The sequence below is a fragment of the Falco punctatus genome (genome assembly GCF_963210335.1).
Source record: "Falco punctatus genome assembly, chromosome: 13".
Taxonomy (NCBI): Eukaryota; Metazoa; Chordata; class Aves; order Falconiformes; family Falconidae; genus Falco; species Falco punctatus.
In genome coordinates, this window is record NC_137593.1 from 29,346,918 (window position 1) to 29,372,886 (window position 25,969).

At 44.7% G+C, this 25,969-nt stretch overlaps 1 protein-coding gene across 7 annotated transcripts in view; it reads right to left on the reverse strand.

The window, feature by feature from the left end:
* Positions 1-2,602: 2,602 nt before the first annotated feature.
* Positions 2,603-25,969, reverse strand: part of FARP2 (FERM, ARH/RhoGEF and pleckstrin domain protein 2) — an 81,514-nt gene continuing 58,147 nt past the window's right edge. For 4 of the 7 annotated variants that reach the window (XM_080410380.1, XM_080410381.1, XM_080410379.1 and 1 more), the window contains exons 14-28: positions 23,631-23,806; positions 18,052-18,141; positions 16,739-16,872; positions 15,921-16,002; positions 14,560-14,797; positions 13,363-13,493; positions 12,481-12,549; positions 11,994-12,083; positions 11,569-11,589; positions 11,199-11,281; positions 9,241-9,359; positions 8,372-8,535; positions 5,939-6,046; positions 4,943-5,094; positions 2,603-3,730 (exon numbers count right to left, since the gene is read on the reverse strand). In XM_080410380.1, the coding sequence (XP_080266506.1) occupies positions 3,640-3,730; positions 4,943-5,094; positions 5,939-6,046; positions 8,372-8,535; positions 9,241-9,359; positions 11,199-11,281; positions 11,569-11,589; positions 11,994-12,083; positions 12,481-12,549; positions 13,363-13,493; positions 14,560-14,797; positions 15,921-16,002; positions 16,739-16,872; positions 18,052-18,141; positions 23,631-23,806 (1,748 nt within the window). In that variant the 3' untranslated portion in view covers positions 2,603-3,639. Of the gene's footprint in view, positions 3,731-4,942; positions 5,095-5,938; positions 6,047-6,910; positions 7,051-8,371; positions 8,536-9,240; positions 9,360-11,198; positions 11,282-11,568; positions 11,590-11,993; positions 12,084-12,480; positions 12,550-13,362; positions 13,494-14,559; positions 14,798-15,920; positions 16,003-16,738; positions 16,873-18,051; positions 18,142-23,630; positions 23,807-25,969 lie in introns of all 7 variants that reach the window. The other 3 variants (XM_080410383.1, XM_080410385.1, XM_080410384.1) reach the window with 2 other exon arrangements.

A 25,969-nucleotide genomic window follows, 5' to 3' on the forward strand; every position in this document is an offset into this window, starting at 1 on the left:
GGCTGCTGGAAGGTGACTGTGGCAGAGGGGCAGAACTAGGTGATCATTAAGGTCCCTTCCAACCCAAACCATTCTATGATTCTATGATATGAAGCTTTTTTGAAATGGAATGAGACCATGGACTCCATGAGTTCCTCTCTCCCTTAACGTAGATCTTGCTAGCAAGAAACTTAGGAGTAAGAACCAGTTGCACTCTGTTCTTTCCTAGTGCTCTTGTTAAGGAAACTGCTAGTGACGGTAGCAAAGAGAAAAACACTCCTGCAGAGTTCTGATAAAGTAAAACCACTACAGAGTATTTCACAGAAGAACTGATATGATGAGAATATGAAATTCTCATCAGTTGGAAAGCTCACCAAGGTGGGAGGTAAGCAGTTTTGCCAGGAATAGTGAAGTTTCTGACTTTCATAGCCTGCGCTCTTGCATTTTAACTGCAGAGACATTTGAGATTTGTATTCTCCAGCCAAGAAGGGACTTCTGCTGCCTGCTGTCCGGCTCTGTTTCTGTCAGCTGGTACCCGAGGGGCTCCTGTTGCAGGGATGACACCTCAGTCACTGTGACAGCGCAACCATCCTCAAGACAGGGACTACTGAAGCAACTAAAGGATCATCCACTCTCAACTTCTCAAAAATCTTAAGGAAGAACTGTTGCTCACTGCATCTCCCCTGTAACAGGAGTTTTAACTGCTCTTCTGCTACACATTGGTGGCAGGAGGATAAGTAGGGCATAGATGGTCAAACTGTGGATTAGCCATGTACCTACCAGTCATGTACTCACACCACTGGGATGTGTCTTTCCACTGTGTTCTTTGATCATTTTTTTAAATGTCAGAAGTTGTTTCCTTGTGTTACAGGCAAAAGCAGTGTTGCCAATGATAAAAGACAGAAAAATAAGCTGGGGGGGTGGGGTGTGGAAGGCCTGCAAAGGAGCACAAAACCCAAGCCTCCGCACCGCTGGCTGAGGGCGAGGCTGGCTCGAACAGTTCCTTCCGCCTCCCGTTAATACCCGATACGTGTCAGTCTGATCTTTAATGCATGTTGCTAGAGAGACCAACGGCTGATTTGTGGAGGTAATTTAGACAAAAAGTGTAGCTGATGTTAAACAAGTATCTCTGTCAAACAGTTAAAAAAAATAAAACCACCAGGGCCAAATACCAGGCTCTTTCCCCCTTAGGCAGAAAACACTGCACCCTCTCACACAGCGCTTGCAGAAACACGTTTCTCCTGCTCTCCTGTCCTCTTCTGGCAGTCGGCCAGGCCTTGCTTCCGTAATGTGCACGCAAGAGCACACACGCTGCCCTTCAACAACCACACCTTGCTTTTGGGGACCCCAGGGCCTCGGCCCCCAGCCCGCACAGTCCCCAGCACGTGCTGCAGAGGATGGGTACTTTGTCCCCCCTGCATGACTCTGCATTTATCCTTGCTGAATTTCAGGTGGTGTTGGTCAGTCCCTTCCCCCTGCCCTGCCCCTTGCTCCCCAACCCTGGTGGCACTCAGGCTCCTCAAAGGTGGCTCCACCAGCCCCTCCACTTCACTGACGTGGTGCTGGATCTCTGCTGTGGATGGAGCAGAGCTTGATGCTGCAGCAGCCAAGAACCGGTCTTGAAAAACTACTTGAACACTATAAAAATATTTCTATTATTTTCAAATGGCACTAGAAAGCCCTGCTACAGCCGGCGAGTGCAAATAAAGGTTGGAGTTAAGTGCCGAGATCCCCAGCTGCTGACGGACACCCTGCCCCCCGCCTCTGCAGCTTGCTCCTGCAGAGCCTCCCTGCCAAGACCAACAAAGGGCAGCAACTGCACGGGAGAGTTCTTGTGAGAGAGGAAGGCTCCTGCTGAGAGCCTCCAGTGTGTGACCACGACAAAGGAATAGTCGATATCATCCAGGAAAACTACTGAATGCAAAGACTCATTAATCAACAGTGCAAAACCTCTTCTCTCAGTCCAAGGAAAAGCAACGCTTCTGTGCAGCGATGCCCATCTTCCCACGAGCGTGGCCAGTGACAGGGATGGTAGACTCAGAAATAAGAGGCTGAGAAGAGTTTTGTACAAAGATGCTATTTACTTTCAACAGTCATATTCAGCTGTGTTATAACTAGTCAATTCACATGTATACACCTACAGTAGTTACTTAAAAAATATGAATACACTAATAAATTAAATACATTAACTTAGATGGGACAATGGTCAGTTAACAGTGGTAGCGAAGGCTGGATCTGCAGTCACTTGTCTTTCTCTACACAAATGCCAAGTGAGCAGTCTGGAAAATCCTTCTGGAACCCCCTCCCCATCGCCCTCATCCTGCACATGTTTTGGACCATAACCTGAAACAGCCTTGGAGAATGCACAAGCTGGCCTCTGTACTTCCCACTTCACACTCCTTCATCCTCACAACATGCAACACCTTCCTTGATCTTTCACTACACCACTTCATTGTTCCTTCTTCTAGTACACAAATACTTTTCTATCTAGTATAAATGCAGAGTCCCTAGAGCCAATCAAAGCCTCGTCCGACAGCATTTTGTGGCACTTAGCTTATTTCAGTCCTTCCATGGAGGCAACCAAAGGAGACAGCTTTACAAAAACAGAACAAAACTGCAAACATTTCAGATTTAATATAGTGATTTAATACAGTCCACAGACACTAATGCTCCATCTGGAATCCAGTGACTTTTACACCTTCATGAGAAATGGAAGATGGATCCCACCCCAAATGTAAAAGGTAAGAACAGGGATTTTCAGAAGTTTTTGCATGACAAGCCACAAGCAACAGTGACTTTCAGAGAAGCTTGTTCTGCGTTGCTTAAACGCCTTGAAAAGGTCACCCACATCAGAGTGTTTGCCATCCCATGCCTTAGGTAATGCCTACTACAGGATAAAGAAACTCGGGAGCTGTAATAGGAGACGAGCGATTAACCCTCTCAGCATGCGCCACAGCAGAGTTCAGCGGAAAAACCCACGCGCCCTACCTGTACCGACCCACACCACACTGGAACAGCTTAGCAGAGGTTCACTCCTCCTGCTTCCCCCGGAAAACTGCTGCTGCGGCGGTTTCCAAAGCGCAGAGCTACAGTTTCTGTTCAAAATGAACTGTGTTTAAGCCAATGTATCGGTGGATTCCCTGTTAGTCTGAGACGACTGCCGGCAGGTTGATGTTAACAGCAGCAAGACCACAGCTGTACAGCCAGCCGTGCGCAGCATCAGGGGAAGGGAACTTCTGGGAGCCAGTAAACCCTGGCACCAGCAGCTGCCAGCCAGCTGCACCACTGACGGCTGCTATTTTTTTCCCATGTATGCTGACCAGCCAGTCAAAATGCAAAACGAAGGTGGAATTTGCCTTCAGGGCAGGCAAGGGTGTTACTGTACAGGTACCGGAACAATAAACCTTCCACAATGCGTGCACACCGGCGCTCTGCGCTCTGCGGTTGTTAGGTTCTCGCTAAGTAGGTTCAACTGGAACAGACCTGCACTTCCATACCATTGGGAATGGATGTGATCCCCATCTGCAACTCCCTCAATCCCACTTTCCATACTGGGTGGAAATGAGCCTCCCAGTTCTTTGCTCTATCAACTCCAGACACTCCTGTTTCCGTCTGCCTCTTTTGTTGATGTTTACAGCAGAGATCCAGCTCTGCCCTGCTTCAGTCTGTGTGACTGTCCTTCTCATCCTTTGGCATCAGCAGGCTCGACCTGGCTGGAGAGCTGGTGGCTCTCTTGATCACCTCCATCCACCTGGCAAGAAAAGGACATGAGAAATGCTCAACCTCTCAGTCACAGATGCACAATCTCGTCCTTTGGTTACGAGCTGTACCCCTTTCACCAAACCTCATAAAACATCTATTTTCTACCTTTCTTTTACAGTTCTTTTAGGAAAATAACTCTTCAAATGAATAGCTTGGGATGTGGCAAAATACACTGCAGAGTGTGGCTGCCTGTCCAGGTAACAGCACTCTGGGCTCCAGAGAGCTCTTGTGAAAGGACACTGTCTTCTCTGGTAAGTATACAGAAAGCATTTACCAAGAAGGACAGGCTGACAAAAATTTTCCCTAGTCAACAGATTGCTTTTCTTACAATACATTATGTAACAGACTTGCTCATATGGAAGAAAGGAAAGCAACAGTGAAAAAAGGAAGATGAACATCCATTGTGAATTAGACATTTTTTCCTTGAAATCATTACACGAGACCAGTGGATTAAAAAGCACAGCTCTGCTGTCTCGGGTAGCTGACGGGTATGTTGCTCACAGGTGTGCGATACCCTCCCAAGGAAGGGGGAAGTACATGACACCTTCTCAATAAAACCACACTCCAAAACAGCCAATACCGCCCTGCACAGCAGAACACAAAGTGAGGGTTTTCAAAACCTAAAGGAACAGCAGAGTTTTCTAGACGATGCATTTTAAACATGGTTCACTGGACCATGTGTGGAAGGCCCTACCAACACTGCTAAAAATAATTATTGAGAAAGCAATAATAAATAAAGTGAATGAATAAATAAAGTGAAAAAAATAAAGTGAAAAGCAGCACTGCACATGTTGCTCTCAGCCTTGTGTTATAACTCCTGCTCCCAGAGGTCAGGGCAGGATTCTTACCAGAACTCTCATTAACCTAGAAATCTGGCTGCCAAGACTAGTGGGGCTGAGCCCCTGACAGCCCTTCTGCCCACACTGCTCCCCAGCTCCCAGGGAGACCCCGGCTCCTGAGACACAGCACAGCCTACAGCAGCTGTAGGAGTAACCACAGCTATGTCCTACCATGAGGACGGTTCTGGCAGAGAAGGGATCCCCACATGTCATCGGTAGGAAGAGGAAAGGAACTTTTTATTACTGAGGATGTGCTGTAAGGACTAGGAGGTAGTCAGGAGGAAAGACAGGGCTCTGGATGATCAACCAGGGAGTTAACTGCGTGTTATATACCAAGACAGACAAAGAAAACAGAAAATTACCTCTCAAAGGTGTATTTGCTCTCAGCCCTGAAGAAATACACATGGGACTTGAACTGCAGCTTGAAGACATAATCCTTCTGAATGCCGTCTGCCTCCACAGGGGAGCTGACTGCGTAGCCAAGCAGCGGGAGACTGGCCAAGGGATAATCATCCTGGAACAGCCCAATAGCCCAGCCCTCAGTGCAAGGCATCCCCTCCAGCACAACCCGTCCCACTGCGCACTCACACTTCTGTACTGTACAGGTACGGTTGTTGCATTTTTGTTTAGGAGAGAACAGAGGAGCAGCAGCCTTTATCTTTTGCAAGGCCTCCAACAGCTGATAATGAAACCTTCCCCCCACTCCTTTCACTGCTTTATTATTTTTATATATATATATATATATATATATAAAAATATATATATAAATAATTATTCACTTGCTGCTATTCCCCTGCCCGTCGCTGCCTCCCGGGCTCCCGCTTCCCGCTCTGCACCCTGTCTCTGGAACTCCAGAGAGACCCCCAGATCCAACACTGGAGCTAAAATATCCCTCCCAAAAGAAATGCGCCCTCAAGGCAAGATGCCCGAGTAAAAAAAAAAAAAAAGTTTATTGGATTAGCAAGATGAAAAGGCACAGGTTCCACTGCAGCACAGTGCATTACCAGGCAGGCAGAGAAACCCCCGATGCCCGTTTAACCATCCTGAAGCCCAGCAAGGAGCAGGACAGAGACTGACCAGAGGCTGCCAATTCCCTCACCTCCGTAAGTCACTGCGTGAGGAGACGTTTTCCCCCTCGCTCACAGAAAGTCAGTACCATCGACAGACTTGGAAATCCTGATTAAATTCTGCAAGAAGGGCCCATGGCCTTACAGCAACCGGCCTCATTACAAACTACCTCCCCTTCCGCTTGTTATCCTCCTTCAAACAGCAGTGAGCTGCACCTGGAGCAGAAACCCGGGGACCTCCAGCTTCCCCCCGACACCCCGGACACGGTCCCCTCAGCTACACTCGCTCACCTGGTGCGTTTTGTAGAAGAACAAGCAGAAGTTGGTGAAGACAACCCACAGTTTCTGCCAGCCATTGCTGTTCTTGAACTTCCTCAGCAAGTATCCAGAGAGCTGGTTCTAGCACAGAATGAAAACTACCATGAAACCACAGAAAAACAACCTTCAGGAAAAGACAACAGCTGCCGCAGATAAAAAGCTGGAAGCCGCCTGCTGTAACCGCCCCTGCGCTTGCTCCCCCGTTGGAAAAGGTCTCCCGGACCTTTCAGATGGTGACTGAGTGACTTTGTAGCTTCAGTTCACTAATTCACGACTGTCTCCTTATGAACAAATTAGTGATTCCTCTCCACTAATAGCAAGCTCCCCTTAAGGTTTAAGTGCTTGCTGCATCTCAGTGTGGTGTCTGGCAGCACAGAGGAGGGTGCTGCATCGACTTGTCCCTCCAGCAACCGCTCTCCTTTGCAGCCTAGGTCAGGGGAACGGGGACAGCCACAAGGGTGCCCATCCCTTTAGCCACCCTTATCCACACGCAGAGAAACATCAAGCAGAACACACTGTGTGAAAAAGAAAATAAAGCAGAAGAAGAAACAGAGAGTGCCGGAGTTGTGGACAAGCTACATGTGGCAGCTACGCAAAGCCAAGCTCAGCACGGCAACTGGGCTGCAGGGAAGTTGAACATTCCCAGGCCTTGGGAATCACAGTCACCCAGCGCCTTCGCAGGAGGATAAGGAAACCTACAGCATGGAATGACGGGCAAATGAGTTTTTTAGTTAGAGAAAAAGACAGTAGAGAACTGTTTGAGGAAACATAAACAGGAGGAAATCCCGTGTCAACAAGGCAACGTTAAACGCTGCCGCTGGCTGGGGCATCCTGACGCAGCGCACGTGGCTCACTGAGCAGTTACGAAGAGAGCAGCAGTAGTACATTTTCCTTGGCATCCCACGGCTCCTCCCCACCAGCTCAGAACTTGAGAGGCATTTTTACCTGAATCATGCACAGGTAATCAGACAGGGATAGGCTCTGGTTCCGGTACCAACAAACATGGGTGATTGTGTTGGGCCGTTGGGCCTGGCCCAGCAAATAGCGAGGAGGAAGCTCTGGAGAAACAGCAAGAGAGCAGAAAACTAAGCAGAGAAAAGGGGGAGAGAAAGATAAAAACAGAACATTAGGATGAGAGAAGTGATGCAAGAAAGGCGTCTGTTAAAAGAACATGGATTGTGGAAAAAAAATTATGGCATTAGTCCATGGAACAGAACAAAGCGAGAGGGAGCTGCAAGAACTCACACGTTTAATCCCAGAGCCTGTATCAGGGGTGGTCTCATTATCTGGGGACAGAACAGCGAGATTGTGCCTTTCACAAGGTTATCAGCTGGGAAAGGAAGGCTTGTCCCCTCCAATAGAAAATACTTTCTTTGCCAGCTAAAGTGCCCAACTTCTGGATGCTAAGCCAAGGCCACAGCCATAGGATGTCCTTTACTGAGCTGACTGATACCGTCTCCACATCACGAAAACCTCAGAGCTTCAGTGCCCCAATCGTAACTCCTTCCACTAAACAAAAAGTGCCTTAACCGCAGGGCAGGGAAAGCGGGGAGGTACAAATGGATGCAGCACCCTGCCTCATTGCTCTTGGTCTAGTTAGCGATCTACTTTTTCTCTTCACGGTTTTTAAGCGTCCTTCCCACTTCTGGAAGTCTTCCAAGCACGCCAGCCTCCAGGAGGGCGTCCTACCCAACTGACCTTGCCAAACTGCCGCTTAAAGTGAAAACGCAGCACTGGCACAAGCAGCATTCTGCGTAAGGAGTGCTGAGCAGACATCTGTCTTGAAATCTGCAGGATTCAGTACCAAAACGTGCTACCAGTTACCAGTGCTGCCTCCAGCCACGCTGAGTGGAAAGACCCACGGTAATGGCAGCTCACACAGTACGTCTACGTCCACCACAACACGACACAATGCCGTGAAATGGCACTTTCTAATGCTTGCTGCTCACCCCTGCCAGTGAGGGAAGGGCAGAGACGCTGTATTCCCACTGAACTTGAAGCACTCTTCTTAATTCTGGGTACAATACAGCAGCTAACCAGGCCTCACTCATAGCAGAGTCAGAGTCTCTAAAGGAAAATACCATGGGCAGGTAACTCACCCTCCAGCAAGGCTAATGAAACCCAAAGGAATGCCGTAAGCCCTAGGATATCCCGGGTTTGCTCTAAAATTTCCCTCCTTCAGTGCCTTTGCCAGAGCAAAGCCCTCTGCAAGGAGAGCAGAGCGTGTGTGTGCAGACAAGCAGACATGCACAGAGCGGGGCAAACACGCAGCGGCCTTTTAACGGCCCACGCTCTCCCACGGACGCAGACGTTGCCAAGGCAAAACGGGAGATGGAGTGGAGGACGAGTGGCGGCCGAGCGAGCCAGGACAGACAGAGTGAGATGAGCGCTGCGCCCTGTGGGTACCTCAACAGCCACACTGTGGTCAGTCATGGAGACGCTTGTGTTGCGGTACCAGCACACGTGCATGGTTGTGTTGGCACGGTGGTGGCTCTGCCTGTCCAAGGAGCTACGAGAAGAGTGTATGTCATCTTCGGACTCCTGTTCTAGAGAGACCTCATCAGAGGATCCTGGGGGAGGAGAATTTGGCAGTTGTTTAAGAAAACTGTGCAATACAAAGAGCAAGAGAAGCAGGGATTCCTGAGAAAAAACGTTTTTTTTCTTGCAATGGTCCAGTTTTAAAATACGCCAACTTGAATTGTTTGTACAGCTCCTCAAGGGCCACTCTGAGCAGATCATTCTGGCTTTCATTACTCAGCTCTGCTTGGGGCAGCTGACTCAGTACTGTGTAAAATACACAAATAAACAAAAATCCCCACACTTCATCTTCAGTTGATTCTCAGTGAGGAACAGGAAGAAATGGTCCAAGAAGGGATACTACATCTTTCAGCACATCCATAACACCACCAGAGACAGGCACAGGAATGCTGGGCTATAAAAGCTGATCTCCAAAGACACCGCATTTCTGGACATGAAAATACACTACAGGGTTAAGTTGAGAAAAATCTATGTAAGAGAAAGTAAGAACCTTACAAAATTAGCAATTCTGCAACCGGAACATCTCTACAGTCTTTAAAGCTACCAGGAATGTCAGTCTAGGAAGTCTACGAAGACAAGCATGTTTCTTTTGATTAAATCAACACAAAACCACAATTAACTGCCTATTATCATATAAGTTATAAAAATACTCCATTTACGTCATCAAATTCACAACAGGAAAAATTAGAAGGACGTGACAACTGATGCTTTTCAAGGAGGCAGGAAACACCACTTACTGTTGGAGCGATTGCATACTGAGTTCTCCAGAAGCATGTCAGATTTCTCAGTAGATTTCTTGGCCATTTCAATTGCCATGTTTAGGTCTTCCATCCACTTCCCCATCTCCAGGCGGGTACTGCAAGACAAACAGTGCAAACAAGAGACCACCCCAACCTGGAGACGTGACTGTGTACAAGTCACTGGCCAATACAAGGAGCAGTCCCTTTCCACTAAATAAAAATAAAAATTCCTCCAAAGTCAGATAAGAAGCTGACCTCATACAGCCTTCACCTCTATTTTCAAGCCTTGAAAACAAGACTAAAATAACCATCAAAAATTTGGACTTTACAGCAAAGAGTGCCACAGAGTATTTCCCTCTGGAGCTATCAGACTCAGGAGAGGAATTATGTGGTCGAGGCCATCACTATTCTTCATACAGAAAGCTTCAGAACTGATAGGTTACTCCAAACATGAAATCATGCCTTCACTCCAAAAAGCATTTTGGAGATGGGTGGTATGACCATACTGGAAACAATTTTTTCAAAGGATAAAAGGCAACCTGACAGACAGCACATCCTTTAGAAGGGATATAGGATTTACCTTACATCTCAAATCAGTAAAACAGTGTAGGAAGATGAGGACTTCTTTCACTCCACCTGGTTTCCAATCACACGGCTCGCACAATGATTACAGGGAAAGAGCTTTGCAGCTCATAAACATGTATCTGTACCTTATCAGTATGCAACAGCGAAAGGTTTTCCTTTAGACATAGCCACAGTGTTTCTTTTTTACCCCTGGCTACGTACCCGGTGTGCGCAATTGTATGAATTGCTATACACAGTCACAGGCTCTCGTGTTTACTTCAGAGGGTCTGTGAGACTTTTTTTTAGTAACCATCTCTTTTTTTCTGAAAGTTTTTAATTCAGACTGAAAATTCCACACACTGTCTAAGCCCAGCAGCAATTTGTTGGTTTGGTTTTTTTTTTTTACAGGTAGGGAGATGTAACATAAGAAAAACAACCACCTTTGAGCTATTTCTAAGTTATGACAAGGTAAAAATTATATTTATTTTTCCAAATTTGCGAACTTTCAAGCACTTTCTGATTCGCAGCTGCCGAGAAAGAGTTTATCTTAAAAATAACCAACATTTTCAGATGTTAGGCTGGAATTAAAAAAAAATTTGCCTGCTGAATACATCTGCATACCAAAAGTACTGGCTCCTGCGCCACTACATACCCGACTGATAAATATTTGGTAATGACTGTTTTTCAATAACAGGTTATCAAGCAGTAAAAAAACCCTACAGATTTAAGGTTGAGATTTAGTGCTCCCATCCTGCATTCTTCGCAGCTCCAGCTGCTTTTTAAAGGACCTGCAGAGGGACAAAACCTCCTAAAGCTGATCCCAAGAGAGCAGGTGTAGTAGATATCCTAAGTATATTTCAGATATAAAGTAAAGAAAGCCAAACTGGCTGCATGGGGACAAGTTACACTGAAAAGGGATTGGTTTTCTCTCCAAGTCAGCCTTTAATTCTTCTCCTCCCTTTCCAGCTTCCTTCATGAAATCCACACAGGAACTCTCCCTTCCTTACATGCATTTGCATGTTCTGGATTTTAATTCTTTTTGGGGTGTCTGAAATATTTGCACACTTAGGATAGGACACATTTTGTGTCCTGCTTTATAGCAGTTGTTTAAAGGAAGACACTGGCAATTCAACTAACCAGAAAACAATAAAATGTCGATGTTATTGCTGCTCCTGTGTGTTTAATAACACACCATTCAGCAGAATAAACTACTCCTTCCCAGAGCACAACACTGATAAAGGAGTTGTGAAGTGCCCTGTGTTCATTTTGAAGGCACGCTTTCCAGAGGATGCGTGAAACGCCCGCTCGGGTCTGCCCCAAACAACTGAACAGTGACCCTTTGAAGAAGGTCTCCGTCAAACCTTCAGGCAACTGAGGAAAATAAATGTTACCTTGCTGCCACCACTATGGTTTTTTGTGCTGAATAGATGGTGAAGCAGTGTGGGACAGCCCATTCATTCTCACTCTCCTCCACCTGCAGAAAAAGAAATAGGTTTTTCTCATCGCTACTCAAGTGACTGATAAACACCGAAATTGTCCTCCTTGGCTGACTAGAAATTTGAGGCAAATAGGATTACAACCCAGCTGCAGTAAGTGCAGTACAGCTACTCTTTTTTTGAATACCACCTACTTCGAGTCTATTTTGGCTCTATGTGAAAATCTATATTGTGCATTTCTACGGCCGCATCTCTAGCAGCACAGCACCACATCCAACACGGCAAGAAAAGGAGGGTTCTGAGCAGGATTCAGCTTATTACTTACCGGTGGGTCGAGCACTATCAGCTGCAAATCAAACACAGAAAGAACACTCCCATTAGAATAGGGGGGTGGGGAGGCAGGAGGACTGATTATACGCCTAGGTGTGTGCACAGGGGAAAAAATGCCAGGACAAACCCCTGTTTCCACATTAGCCTCTCACAGCTGCATGAAAATGAACAGTCAAAAGGGTGCACTCCAGCTGTTTTGCTAATGCCATGGAAGGAACAAGCTTATCGCCTGCAGACAAGTCTGTGATACGCAGGCTGGGGCACACGAAGGTCCAGCTCACAGCCAGCAGCACCACAGGCTGATGTCACCGGCCTGGAGACAGGTGGCAGCTTTGGTCCCTGTGCCCTGAAGGAATGCCTCAACCTGTCTTAAGGCAAAATCCTTTCCTTAATGCCGTGATGCAACTTGAAGCCACTTACCAACATGCCATGCAGTGGAAGATGTCCATGAATTTTGAACTGATTTGTCCCTGTAACCCCTTTGCTTGTGTAGAGTAACATATCTGAGAACTAAAAAAGACAGGAAGAATACAATCAATATTCTAAAGACAGCAGGCAAGTATTTTTTGACATCTTTTTAAAAATCTGTTGCTTAAAGGCCACTGTAGACGCATAAAAAAAGACAACTGCTCAATCAGTCTGAGGAAAGTCACTTTCCTTAAAACCACTTGTTCGTTTACTTACAGCAAAGGCAATTAAGTTCTAAAATTCTATTTAAAAGCTATGTGCCATTACAGATATAAGCTGAACAGACAGCATTGTCACAGTTACGCTCTCTCAAAAAATCCCTCAGAGTGAATTTTCAGTTAGGATTGCTGATTTTCATCACAAGCGCATGAAGACACACTTTCACAACAGCTTTACCTTGAAGACTTTGGGTTTATGAAAAAACAGAAGCAACACCCACCAGAAAGAACATCCGCTGCTGTAAACCCTTCTTAGTGAGCTTGTACAAGCAGCCTTCCCGGATAAACTCCTGCAGTGGAAAATAAGAAGTTAGACAAAGCTTGATCTTTCCCAAACAGAGAGTTTTAATGTGGGTTTTTTTCATCCCAGAGTATAGAGATGCTGATTGGTTCCCAGCAATAATCACCAACAATTTGTTAAACGCCAGATGACACCTTTCCTTTTGTTTTGTACATGAATCAGCTCCTTGATGCAGCCAGCATTTAAATCAATGAAGCAAGAGAAGGAAAAGGAGCAAGAGTTCCTGTTGGACACCAGCAGTTCACCTGTTACACTTACATCCCACCGCAGTGGTTGCCATAGCATCCCAAAAGCATACGTGATGCTCCTGTATTAATGCTCAGTACATCTATCAAAAACAAAAACAAAAAACCAAGGAGGAACTAAATAAAACTCCTGGAAAAACAGAGTCACTGATACCAGTTCCGCCCAAGGATGTGGTTCTCGCCATCGCAACGTTCTCCATGCAGGCTCAGTCCACAGAGGCTGCATCAGACAGACACAAGGAGACCTGGCAGTGGATTTCCCATCAAGTACACGACACCACTTCCCACTCAAACACAGAGCACCGTACCCCAGCGTACCCAGTATCTGTTGTACTGGAAACATGAGACTGTAGCCACAATCTAAGCAGAAGCATTTTTTATGTATTCCCTAGGACATCACCAAGACCTCCATGGGACCTGCTATGAAGACAACTACACAAAGTCTTTACAGCTGTTCTGTAAAACAAGAGAGGCATTGATGGCAAATACATGGTTCAAAGGCACTTCTTCGGCAATAAAAACAATAAACGTCCTAAAAACTAAGCAAAGGTACTTACCCTATCAGGCGCTGTAAGATTGTCTATACCAATCAAGTCATGCTGCAGCTCTGTCAGCTTCTGGAAATTCTCCAGGCGGATGAGACTCTGCTGCAGCTGAGATGTCATTTCTGTGACTTCCTTCAGCGCATCTGTAAGGGAAACGGCACCGAGGGGTCAGAACAGAGCAGACAAACCCAGGCCGCCAATTTTATCCATGGAAAATTGAATCTGAAATTTATAGCCAGATTTAGAATAGGACAAAATACTTCCGCTGGAAGGGACCTACAATGATCATCCAGCCCAACTGCCAACTTCAAGTGTATTTCATAGCTACCTAGGAGCAAAATGGAAACTAGCACGCAACTTCAGAGTGCTTCCCATGCTTCTGGAGATTACTGCGTGTCTCAGATTTTGTGCATATAAAAAGTATTTACCGTGTAGCCAAAAGTAAATTAAAAAAAGGAAATCCAACTATTTCTGCCAAAGATTACTTTATAAACAAATGGAATTTACTGCGCAAGCTTTTGACACTACAAAGCAATTGGGTTTTGTCACATTTCTTACTTACAGATGAAACAAAGTTCCTAAAACTCCTACTTTTTTCTCCGCTAAAAAAGGGGACAAGAAAAGGACTAATTTTCCAGCTTTGGTTGAAACACAAAGATCCATCAAAATTACCATGAGAAAAACACTTTCTGGAATGCCAGAAAAAGCATTCACTCTATGCAAAGAGAACAGTCCACATCTAAGTTATCTTTTGTGGTTTTCCAAACGGGCAGTTAAGGCAATTTTTGATCTATTGCAAAAAGCTTTGGAGTCCCGCACTGGAGCACAGCAGGAGAGTAGTGAAACCCGGTACTGAAAACTTCAAAGATAAACAAAGTTAATTTTAAAATGCAAGCTAAACTTTTTTTTTTTTTTTTTATTAATCTGCTTCTTGCCTGTTTTCTGCTGGTTTACTTGGTATATTCTGGGTTTTATTCAGGATATTTAAATTGCAGTATTCACCAAACAGTTGTGTTTTCAGCAATCTAAATCAAAGTTGCTGTCTATTTCACAGAGCTGCAGGCAAGAGTCAGAGAGGTCCTAAATGGAGAAAAAGCGTTTACACTCAATTTGTAGATGTATCACTTGTCTCCCCCCAGGGTACAGGCAAAACTTTGTACATGGGAAGGGGTTTCTGCCTAGCACATATACAGCTGAGTGCTTGCTCACTCCGGCAATCTGCAAAGTCCCGGTGCTCTGCTGTGTAGTGCTTGCAAAGTCTCGCCAGGATCAACTTGTAGTGCATCAGTCTCTGGATTGGTTTGAGCAGGAACGTGTTGAGGGGCAGGTAGCAAACCTTCTGCAGCTCAAAATCCTTATATACCATTTCTAGCTTCTTCAGGCGCTTAGTTGCTTTCTCCAGTTCAGTCAAGACCTCATCATGCTTCTGCAGATAACTGGTAAACTCCTATTGAGTCATACAAAAAAAATTACTTGGATCAAAGGAAAACCATTTTTAACAGATTTCACAGCGAGTAAGAAAAAACTTTTGTTTCTGACCATGATTATACCAGCCAAGACTGCATATGCCATCGTAAATGCTGACAAAAAGAGCACTAACAACATTATACATTTCAATGGCTTCGTGTGGAAAAAAAAAAAAAAAGAAAACAGTATTAAAAATAAAAATATTTGTTTGGTTGTCCTCTGTTCACAATTCACTGCAGCTGTGCTTCCATGGGCCTCCGATGGGAGCAGCCAGCAGCACTGCCCATTAACACTTGGCCATTCTAAGATTATTCTTGTCGATTACTGACTTTGTATTTCATAGCTACCTAGGAGCAAAACGGAGATTAGCATGCAACTTCAGAGTGCTTCCCATGCTTCTGGGGATTACTGCGTGTCTCAGATTTTGTGCACGTAAGACAGGTCGCTTCTGCCTGAGAGCGCTGTCTCATCTTATCTGTTAAAGAAACTGCCAGGCAGCTCCCAGTCAGGGTCAAAATAAGTGTTTGTGCAGCACTATGCCTATGCCTGCTGGGAATATCAAATGCAGAGAGCACCGAGAGTCAGAATAGCAGCCACATGCTTCTGCACTCCCATTCAAGTCACCGGTTTTAACGGAATAATTACTCCACTACTACAGCACAAGCGTAACTGTCCCATGAAGGTGCTCTACTCCAAATACAGGTGACTTCATTTCAGAAGAAACTACTCAGCAATTAAAAAACATTTATATTTTGGAATTAATCAACCTTATAAAACAGTGTCTATAGGGGGAGAGCTCTGAGTTGTGCAAATACAGGAGAAACTGTGAAGCTAATTAGATTTCTCTTTGTCTTCTGATGAATAACCAATAAACAAACAACCTTTTCTCAAGGTAAATGTAGCTGGTTAAATAAGCAACAGTGGTATAAAGCTTTGCTGTAAACACTTTATTATGTTTTCTTTTTAATTTATTTATCAACAGTTATTGTTTGCAAATCACTCCAAGTTTAGCAGAAATACTAAACCTTGAACTCTCATCCTTGGAAAAAGGAAAAAAATGACTCAACAATCCTGACATTCCACTATTTTAATCCTGTATCTACCTTTAGAGTACGCATATTCCTGAGCATGACATCTCCAATGCGCTGATAATCTCCTTTCACATGAGCATTGGTTTTTCCTTCCCTGCAACACACGTAAGGAGATGAAATAAGAAGGCGCGGTACATGGGAGAGAAAGAAATCTCAATTTGCTCCCCCCACCTTCCCCTTATACTTCAAGACGTAATCTTTAAGAAACACTTCCCAGGTATCTATGTATTTTAAGGACAGCTTTAGGAAAATTAAGTGAAGCAGTACTAACGTTAAGGCCTCCTCTATCCATTTTTAGCCACCTGACATTCCCATTTCACTGTTTGGGTTGAAAACTTCGTACACTAAGTATGGAAGCTGCATACAAGACCATAAAGCCATGCTTAGACAACAGAGAGGAACAGAAATGAATTTGTGTCAGAATTTGTTTAGGACTTTAACATCCCACACTTCTGAATAAATTTCATAACGTGATCCCACCTGAATTTATGAATTTGGTTTTGTTCATACTTCCATTTATGTTAAACACCTCCTTTTGAATGGTAATTATATGCTATTACATCACACCTCAGGTCAGGAGAAAGTAATAAAAAGGTCAGAAGACTAAAAACATACTCTTCAATATAAATTGTGCTGCAAGAACTTAACTCTGACCTTAATTACAAAGAAGTGTTTCCTATGTTTTCACCTGGAGATTCATTAATTGGAGATTAATAAATAAAATTCTTTAAATAATAGCATTTAAAGTCGTTGAGAAACACACACATCATCTTTTTGACCTTGTGTTCCTTCTCTTTCCTAAGGCTACAGATGCAATACCGGACACTTACCAGAGTGACAGCCTTTGCTCAATCTCTTTCAGAAAGCCTCGATGAAACTCATAAATTGGGTCTATGTTAGAGAAAAGTAATGTCATCAGGCTCTCTGGCATAGCGTTCTCCTTGATGACTGCACTGCGAAACCACTGCCAGAAAAATCATAAATGATGATAAATGTCTCTAAGAAATCAATCATTAGCATAAAAATTTCTGCTCCTGCAGTGATGGGGGAGGAGAAAGTGTGTGCACAGGGCAACAGCAGGAAGGAAGAAGAAATATCTGGGAAAGATGAAATTTTTTTCCTTGCCAAACATTTCTTAACGCAAAGAAGAGATGGTTGGTAACTGCTCTAAATCACAGTCAGTTACCAAGTGGCTGCCACAGCCGATGTTACACCACTGCTTTCACTTCAGTGCAGACACAACTGCTCTTTCATAAAACCTGGAGCCCTGTGCAAGTTATTCGGTGGCTGGAGACACCTTCACATGTCACATACTGCACTTTTGTATCGCTTTCTGTTCCCCACTTTCTGGCAGGGATGTGAATGTTATAAAAATCCTCTGAGGTGCTAGACGTTCCCCCATCTTTAGAAGTTCTAGGAAGCCTGTAGGAGGAATTTGAGTGAGATGGTGCTCACTGAGCTTGCAGAGAATACCTCCGCTGAAGACATATGGCATTAAGGGACTCAAACTTCTCTTTGATGAAATTAAAACAATATCTTATCGAAACACAACAGTCACAGTGTTTAAACCTGGAGTAAATGAACAAAAAGCTCTTAAAGAAAAAGAGCTGGAAACTCAAGCTGTCCTCCAAACAACAACTTGCTCTTGACTACTCTGGCTGAAAGAAGGGGAAAAGAAAAAGAAGCAATAAAAATAAGACAAAACTCCTCAAACTCCTACAGATGGATGGATCCTTTGTAATTGCCATCTGCTCTCACGATCTGAAGGCACAAAGGTAAAAGCCTCCCAGGAACTACTGCAGAGATGATGACTGGATTATAAGCAGTGACTATCATTGAAGCTGAATGTAAAAGTTTTAGGTTGTACCAGTCCACAATTTTCAGAGCAAAAGTTTGCTTCAGACATCAAAATGACAGGTGATGTAGCTGTTGGAGCTACTGACAGAAGTCCAGAGAATGCATGTGCCCTCCCACACGAGGGCCTACGTAAGAAGGAAGGTAACAGCTACATGGATCATGGATTATGCTTTATCATAGGACTTCCTTCTTCTGCTTCCTGGAAGAAATTCCAAGTTTTTCTACATTAACAATTACAAATCTGCCAAGAAAAGGAAAAGCATTAAAGGAAGTTAAAAGCCCATACCACTGTAATCACTTCCAGGTCCTTTAAATACGTCCGTTCTGTAGCAAGAATCTCTTTTGCTATGAAGTATGCCTTGTCAGTTGGATAGCGCTGAAAGAATACACAGTAATTAGTAAGTAATAAAATATTAATGCTCTGCTTGAGCACAAGCTCAAACCTGAAAATTTCCCCTTGCTGTATGCAAATGGAGCAGGTGATTACTAACAGGGCAACTCTGTATTCAGTACTGTATTCTCAAATACTGACTTTACTATAAAATACTATTTATATTTCAAAATTATTTTTAAAATAATGTCAATTATATGCTGGTTATATAAACTTCCGTTTCAAGATCAAGGGCATCCCTTACAAAAATATGGAAATGGTTATTCCAGGTTTTCTAGGTTTTAAATACTTCTCTAATTAAATGAAGTATAGAAGATTGACAATACAGCCCTTTTTCAAAACTATTCTATTTCCATTTACAGCTTTTTACTCAAATCCTTTGAGGACCATATTAATTAGTTAAAAAAACACAAAAATCAAACTACATCAGTTGCTGGCTGCATGGTTGCTCCAGGGCTGCTATTTAAAGAAAAGCAAAGACAGAATAAGGAAGCACAAAGGAATGAAATGGTGACGAGGTTTTCTGCAGCTGCAGTGAACCAACATCACGAGTTAAAAACACACATTATTAATAATCAGATAAGTAATATTAAAGAAATAATCACATTCCAAGCTAAGATGCTGCTTTGTCTCCTTAGTTCACTATGCCGTGCCGCAGCTTTGTGCTAAGTTCTTGTCTGGTGAGACATGACAGCAAACTCAAATGAGTTACATCAAAATTTAGCCTCTATCTCTGACCCACCTCAGGGTAATCCAGCTTTGAAAATTGTTTCTCCTTTTTCCCTGTATGTACCAAATTAATAAAAAATTCCCTTTTGAGAGATGCTTTGAGATGCCCTCCAGCACTGTCAGTACAGCTACTCAGTGCTTCTAAATCCGCTATCTCAGTATTGCTCATGGAAAAGAAGTCTTCCTGGTTGCTCAGTAATATATCTGTTGAGTCCATCTTGGCCAAACAGAATCCCTGGAGGCGTGTATCCCAAAATAATTAATTTTGAGAAACTGTCTAGCCTCTTTCCAGTTTTTTTTATGCTAATTACTGTAGCCCCACACATCAGTCCCCTCCCTAGAGGAACCAGCAGACATACTTTGACATCCTTCCCACAGCAGGGTGGCTGGAACTACATGATCTTTAAAAGATCCCTTCAAAACCAAACCATTCTGTGATTCTATACTTCATTCACTCTATAGCCGTGCTCTTAACTTTAACGTACCTGTCTCGGGTACATTGCGTCAGGGAAAATCCTACCTAATCTTGGCTCCAGGTATTTTTTTTTTTTTCTTGGGCTATTTACCCAGCTGTAGCATCACAAACCCTGAAAATGCTGTTGAAGCTCAGTGGGCATCCTTCTCAACCAGCCTCCTCCCAAAGGGTAAGACATCATTTTTCTGCCCTCCCTGAAGACCAAGGTGACACAGCTCTTTCATCTCACTTACCAGCTTCCTCTAGTAGCACTTGCATATCCTGAAACACCCTTTATAGACTGATGGAACAACACACGCTAGCTTGATTTTAACTTCATGAGAATTAGTGCTAACAGGTTATGGTTTTGTGTAATACAGTTTTGTGTACGTCTCCTCCCAGGCTCTGCACAGGATAATACGGCACATAATGCCCTTAAGGCACTAAATTCTATAGATCCCAAGGCAAAGCAAAGCTGGGTTATGGAATCAACCACAGGCTGCAACAACAGGAGATCACAGGGAACCTCACCTCTGCAGCCATGGCGGAAATGACCCTGCTGCAAGCTCTGCACACGCGCATCTCCATTGGCTTCACTCCTCTCCTCAGCACTGCCTCTCCATTCTGGGGACTCCCCAGCAGCCTCCCAGCTCACCTGGACCCAGCACCACCTCACATCTGTTTAAGCAGTTGCTTAAATAGTTACCCTTAAGCAATGTATATTGCCTAGTATACTCGTGAGAGCTCTGAACGGACCCTGCCTGCTGCCAGTTCACATCTTGTGCTTCGATCCTCACTCGACCGCTTTTTCTTCTTTTCTGGATTGTTTCTTCCTTAAAAACTTACAGAGCATGAAAGCGCGCAAACGAATGCCATACCCACCACCTCGCACTTTTCATCGCCTGCACAAATTACCTTTTTCATCACCTTTGAGCACTTCTGCAGGTTTTTGCTTTGTTGTCCAGGTGACTGTGTGCTAGCCTTGAGGCACAGAAGATGCTTTTCATCTCCCAAGCATCCCCTCCTTCCCTCCTCCCTCCCCACTGCATCATCACTTTCTGTTTACTCTCTGAAGTTCCTGCTGATTTCCAGATTGCTCCCTGCTGAAATTTAGTGCCCTAAATTTTCTTTGTTTCGGTTTTCCACCCAAGGGTTCAGTCCTAACTGAATCCTCTGTGCTAAATCCTGGCAGCAGCTGCTAGGCAGACCCTGTATCGGAAGAACTGAAAAGCAGTATAGCTGGCACAGTACAAAAGGGGCCCTGACAAACACCTCCATTACTGGTCAGGCACTGCAAGAGCAAAGAAAATTATTTATGCCTGAAAAAAATAAACAGAGAACTCTCCTGAGGAGGCAGGCTGCTTCCAAAGTCCAAAATAATGTTCCTACAACCACAGCAGGCATCAAGGCAAATATCCCCGCTTGGAAAAACTAGTATTTCCACTGTATTATGTACACATATTCCCACCTGGAAAACTTCAAACACTCACTAAATTTAGAGTGGCATCTTTGCTCATGGTGAGACTTCCGCATGTTCCCTGAGCAGCTGAGAGTCAGGACTCTCCAGAGATCTACAGATCATCAACTGAGATGAAACAAGAGTGAGTAAGCGTGCAGCTGCTGACACCAAGTACCACCAAAAGATGTGGTGAAGACAGCAAACAGCGCGGGCCTGTGACCTTCTCGCCTGAAGATCCTGACAGAGGTAAGACAACCAGAACATTGGATGGGCCAAGCAGGAGTAAAGAGCACACAAAGTGGTTTCCTCTTTGAGGCTGTACAGAAAACTGTAGATCACATTGTGGCTACTGACTCCGCAAGGAACTGAATTTGGACGATGGAGCCTTCCTTTCATGATAATGGAAGGTCCTGGATCCTTCTTAAGTACCAAAGAGTCAACAAACCTGGCTGCTTGCTCACCCTCTGCAAGCAGGCAAGGTGAGGGGAGCAAAGTAGCTTGCAGAAAAATGGTCACTGAAGTCTGTTAGGTGGACTTCGCTATCTTCCTGGGAGAAATGAAGCGTTCTGTGGAGTGCAGTTTGTCAGATAGCATATACCATGCCCCTACAAAGGCAAAGTCTAGTAATTACGTTATCCATATCTGAAAAGTAGTGAAAGAATGCATGTACCAACGTATGTATATGCAAACACACACATTTCTTTCTTCTGAGTGCATCTAAATGCCTGGAGTCATTGCTTAAAAAAAGAGGAGCTGGCTGGACTAGAAGATTTCAAGAGGTCCTTTCCAACCTCAATGATTGTGTGGTTGCAGATTATTATTATTGCTAGCAACCACTGTGAAACCCTGGTACCGTGGTGCAGCGTGCATAAAAAAGAAAATGTGAATCACACGCTGACATCTGGCCATCTCTGTCATTTTGAAAAACCAGGGGCACGCGAAGCCACTGCTTACCAACGCACACAGTCAGATGTTGGTATGAAGCAGTACGTCAGCTTTGCCACACAGACCAGAGGAGGCTTGCTGCACAGAGTATGTAAGACTCTGGAGAAGCTCCTGGGAGACTCTGGTCAGAATTTCTGGGCTACCACCACTTATTTCACCTTTCAGAAAGGCTCTGCAGCATTCCAGTGTGCAAGAGGATACGGACACAGATGATACGCTGGGGCACAGAGGCCTTGCTCAGTGGTGCTGAAGCACAGAGTGAAGAGTTGAAGCTCATGTCTCAAGGACTGAAGGTGAGGTGTCCTCCAAAACAAGAACGTTTTGTAATTAGGATTACCTGAGAAAGCAAGGGTGAATCCTGAGCTCTACATGGGGGTGAGGAAAACTGCACATCACATTGGGGAGTTCCCAGTTAAAGCAACCAGTGCTTACCAGTGGAAAGAAAGGAAAGCAGCCTCAGCTAAGGATGAGTACCTGGACATAAGCACACCTTGAATACACAACAACGTTGTTCCTCCTTTGAGACTTGCTGCACCCACAGAAGTCAGGGGCATTTTTGCCCACCTCTTTTCAGAAAGCAAAGCCTCAAGCTTCCACAAGGCCAGGGCATCATCTACCTCTCACCAGAGTCAGCCACGGAGAGGGCAGCTCCAACGACACTGCCAGCTCTCTGCTGAACAACCCTGTGACTGACTGGGTGTAAGAGGATCCACTGCGATGCCTGCAGCCGAGAAAGCTGGAGTTGAGCTCAGGTTCTCTATGCCCAAGACAAACATCTCAGGACAGCTCTAAACATCCTGTTACGATTAGAAAGAATAGCTTGGAGGATCATCATATGGTGAGATGGACCAAGGAGGCCATGGTGAGATTGCATGGGAAGTAAGAAACCTAGGAAGAACATACCTTATATATTAACAAATGTTAGCTCTGGGCTATTCTCTATGCTGGTAAATAGAATTATTTTAGAATATATTTTTATTAGTGACACACAGCACTTTGCACAGACAGCACAGCCATCTGAGCTGACACAGGTTAAACGTGACAGCATTCAGCAAAGACAAGGCCAGGCTCACTGCCACCACGTGACACAGGTTTTTATTACTGAATGAGCAACCGATTTCCAGAACTGACAGCCACCTCCCCCACCAGCCTGTCAGCGTACTGCCCTGGTGAGAATCACCTTGAACAACTCACTGGCACCAGAGCATCCTTTCAATAGTCAGCAAAAAGACAAGGAGGTTTCACATTCTAATGTAGCAGTTACAGCCCAAAATGCGCCAAGTGCACTGCTGCTGTTTACATCAATACTGTTTCCCCCAAACAGCTCATTTCAGGAATCCACGACTCTTAGAATACCTCAAATTGAAAGAGACCCGCAAGGACCATCGAGTTCAACTCCCTGCTGCTTGCAGAACTACCTAAACCCAAGCCATATGACTAAAAGCGTCATCCAGACATTCCTTGAACTCTTGACAGGCTTGGTGCTGTGACCACCTCCTGGGGAGCCTGCTCCAGTGACCTGCCGCTCCGTGAAGGACCCTCTCCTTTGTCCCACCTGAACTGATTTCCACTCTGGAGTACAAAAGGCAGACTCCAAGCACAGCTCCCTGCCACACTGGGTCTCTCAGCAGCTGTTCCTGCTGAAACAGCGGGAGGTGGTCCCAGCAGCAGATGCCAATTAGACCCTTATTGCCAAGAGGGCAGCAGGAACTCCTGCCACAACAGCAAGATACACAGACACAACCAAATCTTCAGCACTGGAACTTTTAACACTAACCACCAAACACATCTGTTCTACCATGAAATATAATGCAATCAACATTTGGCAAGCACAGCTCCTGAAACCATTGCTTTTCTTGTGACATAAATTCCCAGTCGTGTCATTACCTTACGTTTCATTTCATCATCCTCTTCTATCCTAGCACCACCAGCATCACTAAGGACAGGACTCAGAAGAGACGGACCGTGGCTGGCTGCGTTCAAGTTCACCTGAAATGCTGGGTTCAAGCCCAGGGGACACTTCAGCATCATGGAAGAGAGCTGAGGATGGTCCACTCGGAGGCCTGGGTGGGAAGAAAATAAGACCATGGAGTGGAAAAGGAGAGAAAATGGTTTCAAAGATAGCGCATCTAAGATGATTACCCACTGTTACTGTAAACCACAACTGCAATCTCACATTATTAAAAAGAGGCAAAAGTGAAAAAATGCTTATACATCCAACGACAGTATCTCAAATTAATATCCAAAGTGCATGTCTCAAAACAAAGTTAGCATTCCCTGCAACCCAGCTGTTACGTGACACCTTTAAAATTGCATTTAAGGAAAAGGATAAATTGTTTAGCGTCTAGGAAAAAGTGCTCAAATCCCACTGTATTTTGTCAAGCAGGGTTCACAACACAGAATTATACTGCAGTAACAAGAACACAGCTTTTAATTTTTCCTTTTCAAAGTAACAATTACTTTTCACCCCAGGGAAAAGCTAAGACAAATGATTCTGCTACTCTCCACTCCAGAAGACAAAGCTCGTTAAAAATACATTCAGAAATCAGGGAATCTCCAAAATTGTACCAAAGGGAGTGAAAACCACATTGCCGTACAAAAAGGGAGCATGCAAGAGAGTCCATTCCTGGCTCTTCTAAGTATATGCATAGAATAACCTACCTATCTCAAAGGAAAACAGTTTTGTAGCACTGAGTATTAATGGGATGGACAAAATCCTCTTGCACTGCAAACCTGTCTGAAGCAGGAGTAACATGTACTGCTTTGCTTTAGATTACTGTCAATATTTTTTATATATATATATATTTTCTTACTTGTTGACCCTTTAGAGATTTCTGATACATAAGGCGCCACTACAGTGAGTTTAAGCCTATGAACAGGAGCTGTTCCCCTCTCTTCTGCAGACTCCTTAGAAACTCCTTAGTGTGCAGACACCCCTCAGTGTTCAGTGAAAACAACTGTTCAAAATCAGCTTTTGGGGACCAAACAAAGGCAACAGACACTCCAACTACTCACATGATGCCCTACCAAACCTCACTTTTTTTTTTTTCCTGATCTTCCTTATGATAAACAGACGAGCTCTGTCAGAGCACCTGCAGGGGTACCAAGCACTTCAGTATCTAGGGCTGCCAGGGCACTGCTCCGACACCCAGCCACGCTCCCAGCCCTCCCAGCACGGCTCGGGTGTGCTACCAGCAGAGAGCAAGGGCTAAAGCGCCTGACCAAAGGCAAACAAAAAGCAACCGAAGCCGAAACTGCCAACTCATCAGTTCCCAGACCACTTAAAAATCATCCCAAAAGACTTAAAAAAAAAAAAAAAAAATTAAAAAAATCAGCCCCTGTGGATATCCAGTATCCCTTAACACTGACACAGGGCACGCTCTCTGGAGGAGGAGGAGTTCGGGGCTTCTCGATTCCCTCCTGGCAGGAGCGCCTGCTCTGGCTGGGGAAGCAGAACCACAAGGCGCGGGTGACAATGGCGAGGCAGCCCAGGCTGTTCCACAGTGACAAATGCAGGAAGCTGAACAGTGCTGCACTGTCACCTGGAAGAGATTCGGACCTTCGGGGCTGCGGAGTTAACTATTAATACACTAGTCGAGCACAGTCATTCTGGAGCATTTCTGTTTCTGGCTTAGCATTTTCTTCATTCCTGCTGCTTTTAACATTAGCACAGGAAAGCTACGTCAGGCATTTGTTTCACCTATACAGGGACAGGAGTTGATTGCAAGCTTGCTTTTACGTGTCAGGGCTGCTGGAACAACAGCTTAAACAAACAAGCTACAAACTTACAGGGGTGAGGAGCTTCTTTAAATTCTTGGAATTTAACATGATGTAGCAACATGTTCCAGACTTTGTAACTTGAATCACTTCTGGACAGACTGAATGTTCAGATACAAGGAGAGCAAAAGGGATGTAACTTGCTACAAACTCCACTGCCTGCCTATTACAGTCCAGTTGTTATAGTTTCACCACCTCCAAGAAGAGAAGCTGGCCATTAAATTAATTTCAAACATTTGTACATTTGTACCTGACAGCAAGAGTCCTGCTGCCCAAAGCCAGAGCGATTTTACGAAAACAAGAGGCACATTCAGCTCCTTGAGAAGCCTGAAACAAGCAGCAGAACCCAAGACACGGAAGCGCAGGGCTTCCCTCTCCCCACACCTGGCGGGGGGGAACCTCCAGACTCCCCGCTCCGGGGTCGGAGCACCCTTCCCCTGCACAGCTGT